The following is a 22,221-nucleotide window of genomic DNA, read 5'->3' on the forward strand; positions in this document are numbered from 1 at the left end:
AGGTGTACAAGCAAAACAGCCTACGAAGAAAACGAAACACAACACTGTATTTTACCGTTAACGACAAACCTTCAACGAAAGGTGTACTTATGTAAACAATTAAACACCGGTTGAAGCATATGTTTGATGTCGTTGAATAGGTGTTGTGCTATCTGTAGAAACAGATCAAAGTTCAATTTTTTTTTTTTTGGAATATCAAGACTCGACTGTCTTTGAAAATAAAAAACAAAAAAATGTTATTTTTGGGAAATTATATTATCGATATTTTTAAGAAATAGTCATGGTAGTAATGATGTTTTAAAACTAATTTACTTTAATTGCTTGTTTTTACATATCAGAAAGCTACATTTTACGCCTTAGGGGTAATTACCCCCGGGATTGGAACTACCGTTCTAGAAGCACTGAGAAAAACAGAAGACCAAATTTAGGTAAAGAATTTGAGTTTTCTGACAGCGATCAGGACAATGAAGAAAGTGTAGTAGTATACATCTCTTTATATTCTCAGACTGATTCTAAAATACATTAATGAGCCTAAATATTATGAAAATGTCCTTCGTAACGTGCTGGTGCACCTTTGGAACGCTGTACTGCAGCGATCCACTTTGGTATGGCTTCAACACCGAAGCGCCAAAGAAACTGGTATAGGCATGCGTATTCAAATAGAGAGATATGTAAACAAACAGAATACGGTTCTGTAGTGGGCAACGTCTATATAAGACAACAAATGTCTGGCGCAGTTGTTAGATCAGTTACTGCTGGTACAACGGCAGGTTGTCAAGATTTCAGTGACTTTGAACGTGGTGTTTTAGTCGGCGCACAAGCGATGGAACACAGGATCTCCGAGGTAGCGATGAGGTGGGGATTTTCCCGTACTACAATTTCACGAGAATACATTGAATATCACGAATCCGGTAACACATTAGTTCTCCGACATCGCTGTTGTCGGAAACAGATACTGCAAGAGAACCGTTCAACATGTCAGAAGTGCAGCCCTTCCGAAAATTGCTACAGACTTCAATGCTGGGTCATAAATAAATGTCAGAGGTCGAACCATTCAACGAAATGTTATCGATATGGGATTTCGGAGCCGAAGGCCAGCTCGCATGCCCTTGGTGACTGCACGATACAAGGCTTTACGCCTCGCCTGGGCCGTTCACGACCCACATTGGACTGTTGATGACTGGAAACATGTTGCCTGGTCTGACGAGTCTCGTTTCAAATTTTATCGAGCGGATGGACGTTTCCCGGTATGAAGACAACCTCATTAATCCCTGGCCCTGCATGTCAGCAGGGGCTGCTCAAGCTGGTGGAGGCTCTGTAATGGTGTGGGGCGTGTGCAGTTGGGGTGATGTGGGACCCCTGATACGTCTACACGCGAGTCTGTCAGGTGACACGTACGTAAGCACCCTGTCTGGTCACCTCCTTCCATTCATGTCCATTGCGGATTCTGGCGGACTTGGGCAATTCCAGCAGGATAATGCGACATCCGACACGCCCAGAATGGCTACAGAGTATCTCCAAGAACACTCTTCTGAGTTTAAACACTTCCCCTGGCCACCAAAGCCCGAGACATGAAAATTATTGACCATGTCTGGCTTGCTTTGCAACGTGCTGTTCAGAAGAGACCTGCACCCCCTCGTGCTCTTATGGATTTGTGGACAGCGGCGCAGGATTCACGGTGTCAGTTCCTTCCATCACTACTTCAGACATTAGTCGAGTCCATGCCACGTCATGCTGCGGGACTTCTGCGTACTCACGGGGCCCGTACACGATATTAGGAAGTTTTACCAGTTTCTCTGACTCTTCAGGATATAATTTCTTGATACGTTTCCTAAACTCACAGCCTAGTTGTTCGTGGACTTGCGACTGACAACTGATAACATGCCAGATGTGTCCCTTGAGGTTCGGTTTAGGCCAATTTTGTGGCGAAGATATCAACGTGAGTTGACTATCAACCTTCTCAAACCACCGCAACACTATTCTGACCTTATACCAAAGTTATTTGCACTGCTGCAAGATGCTATCACCATCGGGAAAGACATCGAGGGTGAAGACATAGCATGAGGCCCGAAATAACGCTCACGTAGAAGAAGTTCTGAAGGTGCCTTCGCTTTCTACCAGAGGTCCCTTGGAAGGCGATTTGAAAGTTCCCCCTTAGTATGATATTGGTTCCACCGGGCTGGTGCAGTGATGTATGTTTCAATTAGGCAGACACGACCATAGACCTATTGTAGCAAGAAACTTATAGATCATATTGGACGACACGTTTTAATTGATTCGCTGATCCGGTGCGTATTGCAGTTGTAACTTAAGATGTTGTCCATCACGTAAGCTGGACCATGTGCTACGAAACATTTGCGCTTGGACGGTCTTCGTACTCTGTCGTCACATCTGCCACAGGTCGCCGCCTATTCTGCTTTACAGAGTGGGCCAGTGGCTGACCTGCACGTTCTGTGATGAGACGTGGACGTCCAACAGCTGGTCATCAACTCCTGGCTCCACCGGGCTTCAACCACTTTCCGTACGTGCTTACTACAGCAACGCGCAACAGTCGACTAGCTTCCCGGTATCCGATATTCTCGTTGCTAGGTTCCGGGCTGAAAAAATCCGTCGCTCTTTAAACTCACTTGCGTCAGTGGATTTACCGGTTTGCAACCTGTATCGTCACTAGAATAATTCCGTTCGTCTCCACTTCGCTTACAAAATTTTCTTACAGCGTCGTGTGTCACAAGGAAACACTGAAAGCAGCGGTGAACAATGGCCACAAGGTTTTCGCGTGTCAGTGTACGTACGTCGACTTCTCAGAGCAACCATTTCTATATTTAGCTGAGTTCCTAACGGGTAGCACGTAGATACCGACAGCGGAACTACTTCTGTGTTGTGGCTTCTTTAGCTATTTCTTTCATTGTTTTTATATTATTTTTTGCAGTATGAACGATGTTTATTGCTTATGTTATTATCTAGAATATTGGCACTTGAGCATATGCCAATTACTGTCTCGTACCTCTTCCTCTCTTTAACATTCTGACTTACGTCGTGATCTATTTCATTGCTTTTTATTTCTGTAATGCCTTTTATACCTTATAAGCTCATTACAGACTTCAACGATTGTATCCCCCCCCCCCCCCTTTATTTTACGCTGTTAAACTAATCACTGAAAACTAGTGTCTACCTACAGTAGTGACATCTGGTGAACCTACAACACAAACATCTTGTGGCTACTGTGCTGTAGTTTGTTTTGAACAGTAGTGCTACTAACAACATCACTCGATGCTGGTGCTGATTTTGCATTTAACATTTGTCGATGCCACTATGCTGCAGTACATTAGGACATAGCTTTTATAAAACACAGGTATGCCTTTTCATATTTAAAGCGCAAAAATGCATATATATGTCAGTAGTGGCTCTGAGCACTATGGGACTTAAACTGCTGTGGTCATCGCTCCCCTAGAACTTACAACTACTTAAAACTAACCTAAGGACCTCACACACATCCATGACCGAGGCAGGATTTGAACACGACCGTAACGGTCACGTGGTTCCAGACTGTTACGCCTAGAACCGGTCGGCTACTCCGGTCGACTATGTCAGTAGTGCTTTTCATTATGGTCTATTTATTGTTTTTAAGCTGTAGACAATCTGCGAGTGTATTTATGTTTTTCCCATATTTTTTTGCTGCATATCTGAAGATGGTCATTAAAGACCGAAACCGGTAATCTGTGAACAAAACGCTTATGACCGTAGACGTAAATTAAAGGAAATTTACTTCCGTTCTGTCTTTAATTAAAATCTGAGTTGTCTCTCTCAGGAGCTAGGGCAGTTTCTCTTGATCTAAACACAAGTAGAGAAAATTCTCATTGGTCGAAAGTTACAGCCCTTAACGTCGATCTGCTACTACTGTTCCGTGTCATTCAAGTTCCAATTTCGTGGTACTTTATACTTATCAACTACCTGCAGATTGAGCTCCAATATGGATCCCAGATTCAGTATCAGATCATCTCCTATCGAGTCTTCTCTCAGTGGCGCCGTTGGTATAGAGATGCTTCCTTCAGCTTATTGAACGTTCAATAGGGTTTAGAGAATGATTTCTTCCACAGCACAACCCGAGTGCGGCTCTAATGCTGTTGTACACTATTCTAGAGTGTTATGTGTCTCTCCTCTCTGGGATACGTCTCATTTTCGTGGCGGCAGTCCCGTCAGTTAACAACGTTAGTATCAAATGTGTCATAGTGTGACACACTCATGTCAGAATATTTTCCTAGTTGGTGGACAGCCAAATTGGGCTTTCCTCAGGTCGTATAGAACACCCTTATCTGGAGTTGTATGCATTAAACTACTTTTAGCTTTCACGGTCTTATCATTTCCTTTTGCTATACATTCTGGTGGCGTGTCACTTAGCGCGTCAGTGGCACTGAGCACTATGGGACTCAACATGTATGGTCATCAGTCCCCTAGATCCTAGAACTACTTAAACCTAACTAACCTAAGGACATCACACACATCCATGCCCGAGGCAGGATTCAAACCTGCGACCGAAGCGGTCGCGCGGTTCCAGACTGACGCGTCTAGAATCGCACGGCCACACCGGCCGGCTTAGCGCGTCATAAAGCAGGCATGACTTCACTAATGTATGGGGAATAGAGGAAAATGTAATACTACTCAACATATAAACCAAGAGAGACAGAATATAGTCGAACTAAATCAGGCACTGGGGAGGCAATGAGAATGATAAATGTGTCACTGCAAATAGCAGAAGAGTTTTCGTATTCTGAAACGAAATAACTGACGATGGCAGAATTAGAGACGAAAGAAAGTGCAGAGTGGCGAAAAGCCAAAGATAGATTTCTGATAAAGAGAATTTTGTCAACATCAATTTGTGTTACGAAGTCTTCTGTAATGGTATATACCTGGCGTGTCGTCTTTCATGGAAGTCAAAAGTAAAGGAAAATGAGTTCATACAAAAAGAGAATAATTTCTTTAGAAAAGTGATGCTACAGAAGAATATTGAAGACTGGATGGGCAGCTCGAAAACTTAGAAGGAAGCACTGCAACGAATAATTAGAGAAAATGAAATGTATGGAACAATTCGACTAAAAGAAGGAATAAGTTGATAGAATATATCTTGAGGCATCATTGAATCGACAATTCAGTGGTAGAAGAAAGCGTGGAGGAGTAAAACTGTAACGGGAGGCCATGGTTTTAATACAATAAACAAATTCAAATAAACGTCGTTGCAGTAGTTTTGCTGAGATGAAGAAGCTTGCACAGGATACACGAGCGTCGATTGCTGTATCAAACCAGTGTTCGGATTACAGTCTATCACACTAACGTATTGAAACTTAGATGATAATAAGACATTTACATAATCTTTAATTTTTTTATTGAGATAGTCACATTATTTCCAGAAAAAGGTTGGAAAAAGTATTGATTTTGACTGTGGAAGAGAAATGTATCTGTTTATAGAAATTACTATGTCATAATCTAGAACCGTCACCCGTATAGTCTGGTAACGGTATTACTTCCGAAGCCAAATGATAACCACGCAAAGAAGTTCTTCGCTACAAGGTTTGTATAAATCAACAATCAGTAAACACAAAAAATAGACCAGAAGAAAATTTGTAAGTGGTATGTCTCATGTGGGCTGGCTAGTGAAAAACTTGTAGATCAGAAGCGTATCTCTGTAAAATAGAACGTAATTCGCATCAGCGGGACAGTATCACTCACCATCGCGAGCGTTGAGGTGGGGCTGTTTCTTGAGCCACTCCTTGATATGCTTGATGTCTTCATCTCTCCTCTTGGGGTCCTCGTTCAGATTCTTCTGTGCTATGGCCTGCAGTTCGGGGGAAACCTGCCGGTAACTCATCTGTAACAACACAGGGTAGTCAATCGATACAATTTTAGAATAATCCACGATTCATGCGCTTCTCACTGAGGGTATTCTACCATGAAATATTGAGCTCCTGAGTTACTTAAAAGATGATGACAATATACCACGAAACAGCTCGTAGCACGATCTGATTCTTGTTTTAGAACCAACATGACCATATATCTGCTGTCGGAGACAAGACTACGTGTTCTGCGTCAACAACTAATAAGTTTGAAACGTCACTTACTAAAAAGCAGCAACATCACATGTGTTTAATGATTGTTGTGCGAGCATTTTCAGGACTAACTTGTTTGAACACAGTACCTCTTTTGATTTATCCAAAGCATTTAGCTATGCAGATACGACGTCATTTTTACATAAATCGTTGCATAAAGAACTTTGGAAAAAAATTCGTAAACGGCTTCTTACTTATCTTTACTTGCCTGGAAAACAGGGATATGCGTATGAATCTGACTGATCGTGCACTAAAATAGATATTCAAGACCATTCTGTTCTTGGTATGCAGCTTTTTTTGATGTACGGAGCTTAACACGAAGTTAAGGCCAAAGGTGGACGCATTTCCCAGACACACCTTAGGAAAATGTACTGTATGGTCCGAATTCACATTATTTGTTTCTCAGAAATCACTTTCTACATCTTTTCTTTGCAAATTTACCATTGGAAACACACAGAAAGAGAAAGTAGCAGCTTATCACATGAAATTTTCTCTTGCATGAAATCTTAAGAGAGCACTCCCTTACCACTAATACATGCATCAACCTTCCGCGCACTGAATATCGGAAGCACTGAAGTACCCCAGGAATAGTTTGTATGTTTTGGGAGTTTTCCAGTGTAATGACAAAATGAAACTATTATTGCTCTGTTTCGGTACACTCAAGCTTAAGCTCCCACAAATACAGGTGTAGTAAGATTAGGTTGGAAGAAAGTGTAGACCAGGAAATAGTCCGCATCATAATATCCTGTTGTTGTGGTCCTCAGTCCATAGACTAATTTGATGCAGCCCTCCATGCAACTCTATCCTGTGCAAGCTTCTTCATATCCAAGTAACTACTGCAACCTACATCCCTGGGAATCTTTTTAGTGTATTCATCTCTTGGTCTCCCTCTACGACTTTTACCACCCACGCTGCCCTCCAGTACTAAATTGTTGATCCCTTGATGCCTCAGAACATGTTCTACCTACCGAACCCTTCTTCTAGTCAAGTTGTGCCACAAATTCCTCTTCTCCCTGATTCTATTCAGTACCTCCTCAGTAGTTACATGATATACCAATCTAATCTTCAGCATTCTTCTGTAACACCTATTTCGAAACCTTCCATTCTCTTCTTGTATAAACTACATATCGTCCATGTTTTACTTTCATACATGGATACACTTCATACATATACTTTCAGAACCGACTTCCTGACACAAATCTATACTCGATGTTAACAAACTTCTTTTCTCCAGAAACGCTTTCCTTGCAATTGACAGTCTACATTTTATATCCTCTCTACTTCGACCGTCATCAGTTATTTTGCTCCCCAAATAGCAAACCTCATCTACTACGTTAAGTGTTCATCTTACATCCTCCTTTTAAAACACTGTCCATTCCGTTCAACTGCTCTACCAAGTCCTTTGCTGTCTCTGACAGAATTACAATGTCATCGGCGAACCTTAAAGTTTTTATTTCTTCTCCATGGATTTTAACACCGACTCCAAATTTTTCTTTTGTTTCCTTACTGCTTGCTCAGTATACAGATTGAATAACATCGGGGAGAGGCTACACCCTTCCCAACCAGTGCTTCCCTTTCATACCTCTCGACTCTTATAACTGCCATCTGATATCTGTACAAATTGTAAATAGCCTTTCGATCCCTATATTTGACCCCTACAACCTACAGAATTTGAAAAAGGGTATCCCAGCTAACGTTGTCAAAAGACTTCTCTAAGTCTACTAAAGCTAGCAACATAAGTTTGCCTTTCCTTAATTTATCTTCTAAGATAAGTCGTATGGTCTGTATTGCCTCACCTGTTCCAAATTTTCTACGGAATCCGAACTGATCGTCCCCGAGGTCGGTTTCTGCCAGTTTTTCCATTCGTCTGTAAGGAATTCGTGTTAGTATTTTGCAGCCATGAATTATTAAAGTGATAGTTCGGTAATTTTCACACATGTCAGCACCTGCTTTCTTTGGGACTGGAATTATTATATTCTTCTTGAAGTCTGAGGGTATTTAGCCTGTCTCACACATCTTACTCACCAGGTGGTAGAGTTTTGTCAGGGCTGGCTCTCCCAAGGCTGTCAGTAGTTTTAATGAGATGTTGTCTACTCCTGGGGCTTGTTTCGACTTATGTCTTTCAGTCCTCTATCAAATTCTTCACGCAGTATCATATCTCCCATTTCATCTTCCTCTACGCCCTTTTCCATTTCCTAATATCGCGCCCTCAAGTACATCTCCCTTGTATAGACTCTCTATATATTCCTTCCACCTTTACGCTTTTCCTTCTTTGCGTAGAACAGGTTTTCCATCTGAGCTCTTGATATTCATACAAGTGGTTTATCTTTTCTCCGAAAGTCTCTTTAATTTTCCTATACGCAGTATCTATCTTACCCCTAGTGATATATGCGTCTACATCCTTACATTTGTCCTCTGTCCATCCTTGCTTAGCCAGTTTGCTCTTCCTGTTGATCTCGCTTTTGAAACGTTTATATTCCTTTACTCCTACGTCACTTATTGTATTGTTATATTTTCTCCTTTCATTAATTAAATTCAATATCACTTCTGTTACCCAAGGGCTTCTACTAGCCGTCGTGTTTTTACCTACTTGATCCTCTGCTGCCTTCATTATTCAATCTCTCAAAGCTACACATTCTTCATATATTCTATTTCTTTCCTCCATTCTTGTCAGCCGTTCCCTAATGCTCTCTCTGAAACTCTCTACATCCTCTGGTTCTTTCAGTTTATCCAGATCCCATCTCCCTAAATTCCCACCTCTTCAGTTTTAACCTACAGTTCATAACCAATAGATTGTGGCTACAGCCCACACCTGCCCCTGTAAATATCTTACAATTTAAAACCTGGTTCCTAAATCTCTGTCTTACCATTATATAATCTATCTGAAACCTGTATCTCCAGGCTGCTTCCATGTATACAACCTTCTTTTATGTTTCTTGAACAAAGTGATGGCTATGATTAAGTTATTCTCTGTGCAAAATTCTACCAGGCGGCTTCCTCTTTCATTCCTTACCCCCATTCCAAATTCACCCTCAACTTTTCCTTCTATTACTTTTATCACTATCGAATTCCAGCCCCCTATGGTTATTAAATTTTCATCTCCCTTCACTACCTGAATAATTTCTTTTATCTCCTCATACATTTCATCAATCTCTTCGTCATCTGTAGAGCTAGTTGGCATATAAACTTTTGTGCTACTGTAGTAGGCGTGGGCTTCATGACTATTTTGGCTATAATAATGCTTTCACTACGTTGTTCATAGTAGCTTACCCGTGCTCCTATTTTTTAATCATTACTAAACGTAGTCCTGCATTACCCCTATTTGATTTTGTATTTATAACCCTGTATTCACCTGACCTGAAGTCTTGTTCCTCCTGCCACCGAACTTCACTAATTCCCACTATATCTAACTTTAATCTATCCATTTCCCTTTTTAAATTTTCTAACCTACCTGCCAGAGTAAGGGATCTGACATTCCACGCTCAGATCCCTAGAACGCCAGTTTTCTTTCTCCTGAGAACGACGTCCTCTTGAGTAGTCCCCGCCCGGAGATCGGAATGGGGGACTCTTTTACCTTCGGAATATTTTACCCAAGAGGACGCAATCATCATTTAACAATACAGTAAAGCTGCATGCCCTGGGGTAAAACTGCGGCTGTAGTTTCCTCTCGTTTTCAGCTGTTCGCAGTACCAGCACTGCAAGGCCGTTTTTATTAGTGTTACAAGGCCAGATCAGTCAGACTGTTGCCCCTGCAACTACTGAAAAGGAAGCACACGTTTGTCTGGCCTCTCAACAGATACCCCTCAGTTGTGGTTGCATCTATGGTACGGCTATTTGTATCGCTGAGGCACGCAAGCTTCCCCACCCGCGGCAAGGTTCATAGTTCACGAAATCTGATGTTTAACATCCGATGAGCACTATCAGTGAAATGAAGCAGAACTCTGTCCGGTGTCCTGAAAAAACACATATTCTTGCAGATCACGAAAAATATTCTTCAAGGGAGCATTGAAATTTTGTCCATTGCCCCTGGATGGAAGAATGTGAGTCCCTAACATGCACTCACCAGTAATTTCTGACCAAACTTTAACAGAAAAATTATTGTGCATTTCGTGCGTCAACAATTGTGTGGGGACTCGTGATAGTCTATACCTGCTCCTTGTGAAAATTTACAGGTATTAATCTACTACCAGGAGCTATAAAAAGTGAATTCTAATAGAAACATAACTTTTCCGCAGCCATTGTCAGATAATGTATTTTCTTTTTCCGTATGCAATGAATGAATGCTGAAAGTGTGGTCTTATATATTTGTACACTCTTGTGTATCGACGATGTGCAACTGAAGACAACAGAATCAGTTGTAAAATTTCTGTGTAGAGATGGCACGTCACTGTTAAAGACTGTATTTGTATGATTTACAAATCAGTGATTTACAGAGATTAGATTATCGTTTAACCGTAACAGAACACATTGCATGTAGTCTCTGAAATTTACCCCAAAATTACTGAATAATCACTGCACTCTTGCATTTTACATTATTAGATTTTTAAAAAATATCCCATTCAGGATTTTTCCAAAAGCTATACGCTGCTGTCTTGATTACGAAAATAATTTCAGCGTTCACATACTGTAAATGCTTTATTAACTTTTACTTCATTGTCTCTTTTTTAGGTGTTTTCAGCTTACTCTTAGTATTTCTCTCGTTTGCAATTCGTCCAGTATTCTGCTGTCGGTCGCTTAGAGTTTCCATAGCCTTTGAGAACCTGCGCGGGCACTTTAGTTTTCATGTGGCATGGAAGCAGACAGCCTCCGAATTTCATTTTGACGAGTTTCTTGCGAAGGCTGAAACACATTCTGCCTCAGTTCATGAACAATGTAGTTTGGAAGCTGGCATGAAAATACGGCTCCTCCCAACGCATTCGAGGTTTAGTCTGTGGGGGACAAATCAGGGAATCAGACAGGCCGCTCGAGGATTCGTGCATTCCTCAAGGCGTTTGTGACGTGAACTACTGTGTGGTTTGTTCCGTTATCTTGCTGGAATATGTCATTTGTTACCCAGTCATGGAGGGTGGGTCAACAAGTTTTGCTGTTCTTGCGACATACCGACAAGCAATCAGCCGCTCTTCAACAATTACAAAATCAGCCATGTTGTCATACGCAATAGCAACCCACATCACGATTCCAGACGTTTCGGGAGGTGTGGGTTCAAAGAGTCGCTACCTTCTGTGACATATCGCCAGGTCGTGCACGGAGGTGACCGCCCCGATCTGACTGCTACAAACAAAAGCGAGATTGACAGTGAAAGCTAAGGAGTGCTACTCAGTGTCCTGCTCGACTCTGCCTGTACACCGTATCAACCTTGAATGGCAAGGTGTCAACTATAAACGACGGATTGTAGCTCAATATCTTTTGCAAACTTCCAGTAACATGTTTCCAACTGTTGACATCTTTCTACTCATCAGATACTGTCAAAAAATCCTTCGAGATTGTTGTGGCGTAGTCATTCCAGAAACCCCTGTGCCTATTCCTTTTGCACGCTGCTGCCCTGGGTCTACTATGTAACCAGTCGTTCTGCAGTCATCGAAGTGCAGGAAAATTTTTGAGCGATCTGTCGGTATGACGCTCTCAATGATTCGACCTTTCTCAAAATATCGGAGGTGGTGAAAATCTGCTCACTCGCGTCTTCTAGTCATGCTGTGTAGCGCTTTCCACCAGGAACGCTCAACTGTTGATAAACGCACACAAAACGCAGTAAACCCTCACAGCATTCTTCATCAGTGGGAATGGTTTTCTCTGTACTGAAAATAGGCTCCAGCAGGAATGAGATTTTAACCAACATACTTCATAAGGAAGGACATGCTGACTTTTCATAGCCTTTGAGAACTTGTGTGAGCACTTTTGTTTTCATTTGCCATAGAGGCAGACAGCCTCCGAATGTCACTTTGAGGAGTTTCTTGCAATGGCTGAAACACATTCTGAATAAATTCATGAACATTGTTGGTTGGAGGATGTCTTGAGAATATGCCTCTTCCCAACGCATTCCAAGTTTATTCTATGGGAGACAAGGTGTCACATAATATCATGTGTCCCTTATAATTAAAGAAAAAGGTTACTCGAGAGAGTTGTACCGGGAGAAAGGTGTACCTAGAAACCCGACATGTTTCCAGGTCGGTGCTTAAATCTAGTGACTGATTTTAGAATCACATGAAGTAATGCGCACTACGAACCGCCATAAGCGGTGTCCGGCATTTTCTGCTGCGTTCGTTGTTATGAGATGTGAAATTGTGTTTCGCGCACCGTTTATAAACATGACGTTTTATACGTATTTAAATGCTGTATAATAAAGCTGTTTAGGGAATATTGTTATCTTTTCATTTTCAGGCCTTTTTGATGAGTGAACCCAGTTAGCAGCTTCTAGCATGAAAATGACTAAGGTCTTGTAGCATGCAGCACGTGAAATATGCATCGGAACTGAGTTTCTTTATCAATTCACGACTAAGTTTCCAGCGATCCTGGAAAATATTTGCTTTATTATACCTCTAGTCTTGGATCACAAAGTTTGTATGTAAACAAGTTATTATTTTTGGTCAGTAATGACCATCTGCAGTCCTGGGCAAAAACGTGTTGCATTACACATATCACCCTATTACGTGTGACTGCACAATTACATGTAATGGCATGATACGTGTAATGCAACACGTTTATGCCCAACTATTTACAAATGAACATTGTGATCCAAGACTGGAATTATCATAAAACAAAGAGTTTCTTTAATTTGTTAACAATTTGCCCTTTGTTGAAAATGGAAATACGCATTTGTCGAAAGCTTTTAACTTATAACTTGTGTCTCATAATACTTTTTCCCAATTTGATTTCAGATTATTATAGCCAATGACATTCAGTACTGACAAAATTTCTTTCAAAACAAACACTGTTAAATCTCAACAGAGTATTTGTTCATAGGTACATGACCTGTTGATGTCGCTTGGAACACTTTTTAATAATATTCGGAAAAACCATACTTTTTCGGAGTAACTTTTGTAATTTCATAAAAAGATTGCAACACACATAAGGTAAATGCTATCATTTCAACATGAAATACGAAAATATTATAAACGTCTATTGCAGGTCTCGACAGAGGCGAAAATCTGAAAAGTACTCCGAGGAACAACACTCTCTCAATTCTTAAGTAATAGTTAAAGTTGTCTGACTTGGCCTTTAACACGAATAACAGGACGGTGCTACCTATTCGTAGTTTCCTTTATAGATTACCACATGGTGATCATATAAAGGAGACGAATCCTTAATACTGTCAGTTATCTGAAACAACGAGATGAATGTCTGTTTAGAGTTTATGATGAACACGTACATTCTCTGTAAAACAGAAACTTCACTCAAGAGGACCGATACTTAAGATACTGCCAGACAACTAGAAGCATGTGTAATTAATTAATGTCTGCATGTTCAATAGGTTCCAGTCCTTTACTTGAAGTAATGGTAAGTCTACGGAAAAAGTTTTCTCTAAGTAACAGAGTAGGACAATGTACACAAAGATTTAAAAGTAGAGAGGTACTCCACCAGCAACTTGAAGTAGTACATTGACTAGTTTTTTTACATTAAAACCGTTCGTTATGGTGTTTGTAGAAGTAAGACGAGTATTTCGCAAGCATCAGACTGTTCACAGTAGCTGAACTGCTCTGTTGGGTTGCCTCATGGCACACATACTTCACTTACTACAGAATAACTTTAATATCTTCAAGAGTACACGAAAGGTAGAAATGAGAACCTGTCCTTTAAAATACATATTCAATGAGATTGTTTCTGTTTAGCCGGCCGGTGTGGCCGAGCGGTTCTAGGCGCTTCAGTCTGGAGCCGAGCGACCGCTACGGTCGCAGATTCGAATCGTGCCTCGGGCATGGATGTGTGTGATGTCCTTAGGTTAGTTAGGATTAAGTAATTATAAGTTCTAGGGGACTGATGACCTCAGATGTTAAGTGCCCTAGTGCTCAGTGCTTTTTGAACAATTTTTTTTCCTTTTTATGACCTTCGTATGCAGTTGATAATAGTTTTATCTTCTTATCTGTCGATCGTGAACGACAGACAGGTTGCAAAAACACTTGAGATACAAGATTAGTCAGTGTGTGTATAGGGTATAATCAGCTTATGACGACAAAGCAAATTTTCGCCTGTGGTTTATAGCTCTTCCTCGATGAACCAAACGTTGCGAACATTCTCAGACAGTGTGTCGGATGATTTCACGAAAACCTTGTAACATTTCTGAAATCACCTCCGCTACAGAAACGTACACATTTATGGAAATCAGAAGTCCCGTACCTTGCACCTTCGTTTTCGGCAGTCCACAAAACAACTTTTTTTAATCGAATTTCAAGGACAGCCCTGTTACTTGGGTTCCAGAGTTGACAAATGCTGCCTGAAACCTGCATTTGTGTTTTGCGACAGTTAACTGACTACCTGCATCTTTCCTCAACAGTGGAAATCATGGTAGTGCGATAATGAGCAATTAAAAAATGGTTCAAATGGCTCTGAGCGCTATGGGACTTAATATCTGAGGTTATCAGTCCCCTAGAACTTTAGAACTACTTAAACCTAACTAACCTAAGGACATCACACACATCCATGCCCACGGCAGGATTCAAACCTGCGACCTGGGAGTGCCTGAACTGTAGAATTGTGTTCGATGAGAGGCTAAGATACTTTATGAGCAGAAACGATAATGAGCAAGAGCTGTGTACAACATTCTCCGTAGAAAATTATACTCATTCCTTTAAAATAGAATACTGGACACCTTGGAGCGCTGCATAGGATGTTTCAAAAAGAACGACCTGATTTTAAAACCTCATATTTACCCATAAAAACACCCTACGAACATTGGATGACCTGCACAATACTCACAAAATATTAAGTTTTATCTATGCTATTACAAATGCTGTATGTGTACACCAACAGCAGCATGAACAACTTCTAGACTATAGTTGAGTTCGTCATAGACTTTGCACAATATATTCTCTTTTCAGAAGTTATGGTGGCTGTTATACTGTTCTTTACATATTCTATGTCATGACGTAAACGGGAGATGAAAACACTTTCCTTCACATATCCACACAACAACAAAAAATCACATGTGATCATGTGTGGCGGGGCACTGCCTCGGCGTCCCGTACCCCCCATCCGGCGTTGAACTGTTTTCGAATGCTGCAGAGTTGACTTTTTTCACACCTTCAGGAGAATTCCAATAACTTCCTTCTCCAACAGTATGGAGCCTCACACAACACCGTACGTCAGTTTCTCAATTCTGGCTAGGGTGCGTGGGACCCAGAAACACCTACCCAGCATTTTTCGCCTCCAAGACCACCAGACATGACACCACGTGATTTGTCCTTGTGTGGATATGTGAAGCAAAGTGTGTTCATCTTCCCTTACCTCGTGACGCAGATTATTATCATTATGTAAAGTTTACGACGAATTTAGCTAGCCGCCTGGTGTGGACGATCGTTTCTAGGCGCTACAGTCTGGAACCGCACGGCTGCTATGGTCGCAGGTTCGAATCCTGCCTCGGGCATGGATGTATGTGATGTCCTTAGGTTAGTTAGGTTTCAGTAGTTACGTCCCATAGTGCTCAGAGCCACTTGAAACATATTTTTTTAAATTTAGATATCGTCTAGATGATGTTCTTGCTGCTGTTGGTGGTCTCATAGAGCATTTGTAATAGCATAGCTAAAACTTTAATATTTTGCGAGTATTTTGCAATCCTTCCCAGGTTTGCAGTCTCTTTTTTAAATAAATGTGTAGTTTTGAAATCAGCTCATTCTTTATGAAACACTCGATATACTGATGTATAACTGCTAGTAAAATGTGCAAGGCATCCATTGTGCTGACGATCCGATGAGACGGTTAACTCCCGTTATGTGTCGGTGTAGATCAGGCTGGAGGAGGTTCTGTGATGGTTTTTCAGGTGGTTTTCGTAACATGACTTGAGCCCACTCATCCAAGTTACCGTGGACGTGAACCAGAATGTTTATTTCAGGATTGTCAATTTACTCTTTCTTCTGCTGCTTCTTGCTTCATGATGAGTATTCTGTGGACACTCTTAACACGGCTGCACGCATGCGTAATGTATCGCACTCGACTTTCGGGCTAGATCAGTCGATATTTATGCCAAATAAAATGTTTGGGACTATGTGGAACTATGTAATCAACATCTCCGCTCTGCAGTATCTAAACATCAGTAAAGGGCTTCAGCTCCACACTAGTAAACGCCCTATTATTTAAAGACTCGAACACCCGTTGTAAAGACCAAATCGAAATTTCTAGATACGTTACTAATCATTACGTGTTTAATATTTTCCGTTGAGCACGTAACCGAGAAAAAGTTTAGAAGAGGTCTGAAACTATTTTTAAAATTTGTTGGAAGTCGCTAAGGGCTCTCATTGACAAACACTGGATGAAAACAATTTGAGTATTTCGTGCTCCGTTTTGCACACATCTGAATATTAACGATGCCCTTTCTCCTGGACCGCGTGTCGTGCAACGGTAAGATGTACGAATACATCAAGTGTTACATTTGCTACCGTCTGCAGTATGTGTTGAGAATAGAGTTAGATGTACAGTATTAATAAATTAAAATGTCATGACTGCTCTAGGAAAGCATGACCTCGAAAGACAACACCATTAAGCAGGGCCACGCGGAGTGGCCGAGTGTTTTGAGGCGCAATGTAACGGATTGCGCGGGCCCTCCCGCCAGAGGTTCGAATCCTACCTCGGGCAAGGGTGTATGTGTTTTCTTAGCATAAGTTAGTTTAAGTAGCGTCTAAGTCTAGGGATCGATGACCTCAGCTGTTTGGTCCCTTAGGAATTCACACACATTTGAACAATTGAACATTAAGCAGGAAGTACTCTGCAGTATACAGAAAGCATCCAGTTTTCACAGTCAAATCAGAAATTTTCTCTAGGACGAAAAATAGCACCAAAAGCAAAAGCGACCATGTACCGCATCTACCTGGTACCAGTACTTACATATGGTTTAGAAACATGTAGCCTCCTAAACAAAGGCTTCAGCAGAATTCGGGTGACGCAAATGATATTCATTATAACTATGAATCAACACAACTAGAAAGGACAAAATCAGGAACGAGGGGAACAGAAAAGTATCTGTTATTGTGGTTCGCTTATAAATCTCACAAAGAAACGCAGGGTTTATTGGTATGGGCACGTAATGAGAATGGACCGCGAAAGATCTGCGGAAGGTATTTGAACCTGAACCTCGTAGGACGAAGACCACGGGGAATAACAAGAAAATGCTGAACAGAGACTGTAAGATCAGATGCGGAGGAGGAAGGACACAAATGGGAAGTTGTAGGATGTATGAAAACAGAAGGAGATGGGGAGCGCTTGTACACCACATCTGGGAAACTGGAGTTGGAAAATTATGATGACGGTGCCTGTTGTTAAAGTTTTATTGCATGCATAGCGAAAATCTACTGGAAGTATGGAACGACCGCTCGCGATTTGGATATCGCGGAGAAAATTCGATGAAGCTTTGGACAGATGCGTTTTTGCAGTGTCTCTAGTAAGCCCGTAGATAGCGTCATGTCGTTCTTCTCAGTTCTTAGCGTAAAGTAACCACATAAAGATGCCTAGATAAGTAGTGTGCCCCGCTATGCATGGGGGGTGCCTGCCGTGAGATCTCGCCTGATTTCATGTAATCGCACATAACGTACCTGTCATGCATTTCCTTCTTCACGACAGTTTTCAGCCGAACACAGCAGGGGCAATAAAGATGCTCTTGCAGCGTTATCGATGGAAAATGTTTGATCACCCGCTATGAATCCTGTAATTGGCTTCCTCTGAGTTTCATCTCAGCTTACATAAACTGCTCACTATGAAGACAACATTTTGGCACAGACAACGACTGCAATCCAGCCTAGAAAATTGTCGGAAAGCACAGGAGGCTGTGCTCTGTGACGAAGGTATTGAATAATTAATACAACGCTACGACAGATGTCTAATCACAGCGGTGGCTATGTAGAGAACCAGCTGGAAGGCGTAGCTAACTGTTCCAAATAAAACAGTTTTTATTTTCAATGTCAATGTGGTTTCAATTTCACCATCGATTTTTCTACTTTCCGAATAGCCCTCGTAGTTAGCGATAATCCTCTTTCCTTTTATCGTTAAGGATAGAAATTATGTGTAAAGTTTGTTACAAGTCACTAAGAAATCTCTTGTTAAAACATGGGTAAGTTATGCTGCGTCACAACATACACTCAGTTTCTAATTGTAATACTTGTTTTACTGAGTTAATCTTTTAACCTAAGAAAAAAGTGGCTCTGATCACTATGGGACTTAATTTATGAGGTCATCAGTCCCCTAGAACATAGAACTACTTAAACCTATCTAACCTAAGGACATCACACACATCCATGCCCGAGGCAGGATTCGAACCTGCGACCGTAGCATTTAACCTAAGAGTATACCTCTTAATGAGCGGATTAATACTCTCCATGAGTATCTTAAGACTGTAAATGCGCTCAATGATAATGTGAAACATTGAAAATAAATTTGTTTTCATCTTTACAACCCGGCAACCTGCACCTGGGATTGTGCATCATGGACGACGAAATGGGTCAGCCGTTTTGTGATACAGAAGACACACCTGAAGAAATGAAACTTCCTGGCAGATTAAAACTGTGTGCCCGACCGAGACTCGAATTCGGGACCTTTGCCTTTTGCGGGCAAGTGCTCTACCATCTGAGCTAGCGAAGCACGACTCACGGCCGGTACTCACAGCTTTACTTCTGCCAGTACCTCGTCTCCTACCTTCCAAGCTTTACAGAAGCTCTCCTGCGAAACATGCCGAACTAGCACTCCTGAAAGAAAGGTTATTGCGGAGACATGGCTTAGCCACAGCCTGGGGGATGTTTCCAGAATGAGATTTTCACTCTGCAGCGGAGTGTGCGCTGATATGAAACTTCTTGGGAGATTAACACTGTGTGCCCGACCGAGACTAGAAATCGCGACCTTTGCCTTTCGCGGGCAAGTGCTCTACCATCTGAGCTACCGAAGCACGACTCACGCCCGGTACTCACAGCTTTACTTCTGCCAGCGTGGAAGGCTGGACACGAGGTACTGGCAGAAGTAAAGCTGTGAGTACCGGCCGTGAGTCGTGCTTCGCTAGCTCAGATGGTAGAGCACTTGCCCGCGAAAGGCAAAGGTCCCGAGTTCGAGTCTCGGTCGGGCACACAGTTTTAATCTGCCAGGAAGTTTCATATCAGCGCACACTCCGCTGCAGAGTGAAAATCCCATTCTGGAAACACCTGAAGAACTTTGTGGCCTGTCTGCTTGGTGGAATAGGGAAAATCATGAAGGACAAAGGCGGTGTTACACGCGCGATGAATCTTGGGGCTTTAGCCATTGTGTTTGTGTATATTAAATTTTCTATATGGATTGACTCCATAAGACACGGCTTTCAGCCAAAACCTCTCAGACAAACAGAAGCTAAATCATGTCAAAGTTAGCGTAAGGAGGGCTATGCGTGAAGCGTTCAGTGAATTCGAAAGTAAAATTCTATGTACCGACTTGACAGAAAATCCCAGGAAGTTCTGATCTTACGTTAAATCAGTAAGTGGCTCAAAACAGCATATCCAGACACTCCGGGATGATGATGGCATTGAAACAGAGGAAGACACTCGTAAAGCTGAAATACTAAACACCTTTTTCCAAAGCTGTTCCACAGACGAAGACCGCACTGCAGTTCCTTCTCTAAATATTCGCACAAACGAAAAAATGGCTGACATCGAAATAAGTGTCCAAGGAATAGAAAAGCAACTGGAATCACTCAACAGAGGAAAGTCCACTGGACCTGACGGGATACCAATTCGGTTCTACACAAAGTACGCGAAAGAACTTGCCCCCATTCTAACAGCCGTGTACCGCAAGTCTCTAGAGGAACGGAATGTTCCAAATGATTGGAAAAGAGCACAGGTAGTCCCAGTCTTCATGAAGGGTCGTCGAGCAGATGCGCAAAACTAAAGATCTATATCTCTGACGTCTATCTGTTGTAGAATTTTAGAACATGTTTTTTGCTCGAGTATCATGTCGTTTTTGGAAACTCAGAATCTACTCTGTAGGAATCAACATGGATTCCGGAAACAGCTATAGTGTGAGACCGAACTCGCTTTATTTGTTCATGAGACCCAGAAAATATTAGGCCCCCAGGTAGATGCCACTTTCCTTGACTTCCGGAAGGCGTTCGATACAGTTCCGCACTGTCGCCTGAGAAACAAAGTAAGAGCCTACGGAATATCAGACCAGCCGTGTGGCAGGATTGAAGAGTTTTTAGCAAACAGAACACAGCATGTTGTTATCAATGGAGAGACGTCTACAGACGTTAAAGTAACCTCTGGCGTGCCACAGGGGAGTGTTATGGGACCATTGCTTTTCACAATATATATAAATGACCTAGTAGATAGTGTCGGAAGTTCCATGCGGCGTTTCGCGGATGATGCTGTAATATACAGAGAAGTTGCAGCATTAGAAAACTGTAGCGAAATGCAGGAAGATTTGCAACGGAAAGGCACTTGGTGCAGGGAGTGGCAACTGACCCTTAACACAGACAAATGTAATGTTTTACGAATACACAGAAAGAAGGATCCTTTATTGTATGATTATATGATAGCGGAACAAACACTGGTAGAAGTTACTTCTGTAAAATGTCTGGGAATATGCATGCGGAACGATTTGAACTGGAATGATCATAGAAAATTAATTGTTGGTAAGGTGGGTACCAGGTTGAAATTCATTGAGAGAGTCCTTAGAAAATGTAGTCCATCAACGAAGGAGGTGGCTTACAAAACACTCGTTCGACCTATACTGGAGTATTAATCATCAGTGTGGGATCCGTACCAGACCGGGTTGACGGAGGAGATAGAGAAGATCCAAAGAAGAGCAGCGCGTTTCGTCACAGGGTTATTTGGTAAGCGTGACAGCGTTACGGAGATGTTTAACAAACTCAAGTGGCAGACTCTGCAAGAGAGGTGCTCTGCATCGCGGTGTAGCTTGCTCGCCAGGTTTCGAGAGGGTGCATTTCTGGATGTATCGAAATATTGCTTCCCCCTACTTATACTTCCCGAGGAGATCACGAATGTAAAATTAGAGAGATTAGAGCGCGCACGGAGGCTTTCAGACAGTCGTTCTTCCCGCGAACTATACACGACTGGAACAGGAAAGGGAGGTAATGACAGTGGCACATAAAGTGCCCTCCGCCACATACCGTTGGGTGGCTTGCGGAGTATAAATGTAGATCTAGGTGTAGTGTAATTTCCTTAATTCCGATGTTGGCAGTAGATTAACTGAATGTCTCTTACCTGTACAACCAGCCACAGAGAGACAAAAATAAATGGAAGTTTATTAAGATTGAGCAATAATTAATCAGAAGATTACAGTAAATATTCCACTAACCTTTGAGTGGTCAGCTTCACGAGTTTTAACGCTAAGGGTGGCTTCTATAGGCGTCGTAACGAGAGCTCACACAGCACTCACACGTAATGTATCTTTTAAGAGACCGCTCAGTAGCTGTTATCTTCGAAGCGATCGCCCAGCTATGATTAGTGATAAGCAGAGATTAAGTAATGAACTCGTGCTCTCACGGAGGCGACTCGAAAGTCCGAAGCTGCATGTTTTTATCGGGCCACAGTAGTAAGCTACCGAGCGCAAACAAAAGCCCATACGGAAAACGGAATTGAACAGAGTCCATTATAATTGTTTACGGCGTAGCAACTTTCTCACCGTCTTAAGCCTCCTGGGTAACATTAAAATCTGAAGTACTAAGATAGCGTTAACCTGATTACACGCCAAACATGTTCCTCATCTTCCAACTGAGTTTATGTTCGAAAATTTCAGTGTCTTATTTAACACGAAACTGGTTTTTGTAGTCAGGAGTAACTTGTACTTTTTTCCAGTTACGCAGGAGTATTCACTGAGCAAGAGATTATCGATAGGTATGAGCTAGGTAAGGACCTGATGCTTCACGGTGTTCAATGTAAATTCTAACTAATGTTCCGTCAGGGCTTGATGCCTCGATAGTCTTAACTATTTATCTGTACTGTGG

General features: G+C 41.8%; 1 protein-coding gene across 2 annotated transcripts in view; it reads right to left on the reverse strand.

The window, feature by feature from the left end:
• The window catches only part of LOC126284299 (retinol-binding protein pinta-like), a 136,543-nt gene extending 114,859 nt beyond the window's left edge, over positions 1 to 21,684 (reverse strand). Inside the window, exons 1-2 of one of the 2 annotated variants that reach the window (XM_049983130.1) lie at positions 21,573 to 21,660; positions 5,725 to 5,863 (exon numbers count right to left, since the gene is read on the reverse strand). In XM_049983130.1, the coding sequence (XP_049839087.1) occupies positions 5,725 to 5,863 (139 nt within the window). In that variant the 5' untranslated portion in view covers positions 21,573 to 21,660. Of the gene's footprint in view, positions 1 to 5,724; positions 5,864 to 21,572 lie in introns of both variants that reach the window. The other variant, XM_049983131.1, reaches the window with a different exon arrangement.
• Between the last annotated feature and the right edge of the window lie 537 nt (positions 21,685 to 22,221).

This window comes from Schistocerca gregaria, chromosome 8 (assembly GCF_023897955.1).
Source record: "Schistocerca gregaria isolate iqSchGreg1 chromosome 8, iqSchGreg1.2, whole genome shotgun sequence".
In the NCBI taxonomy this organism is placed as follows: domain Eukaryota; kingdom Metazoa; phylum Arthropoda; class Insecta; order Orthoptera; family Acrididae; genus Schistocerca; species Schistocerca gregaria.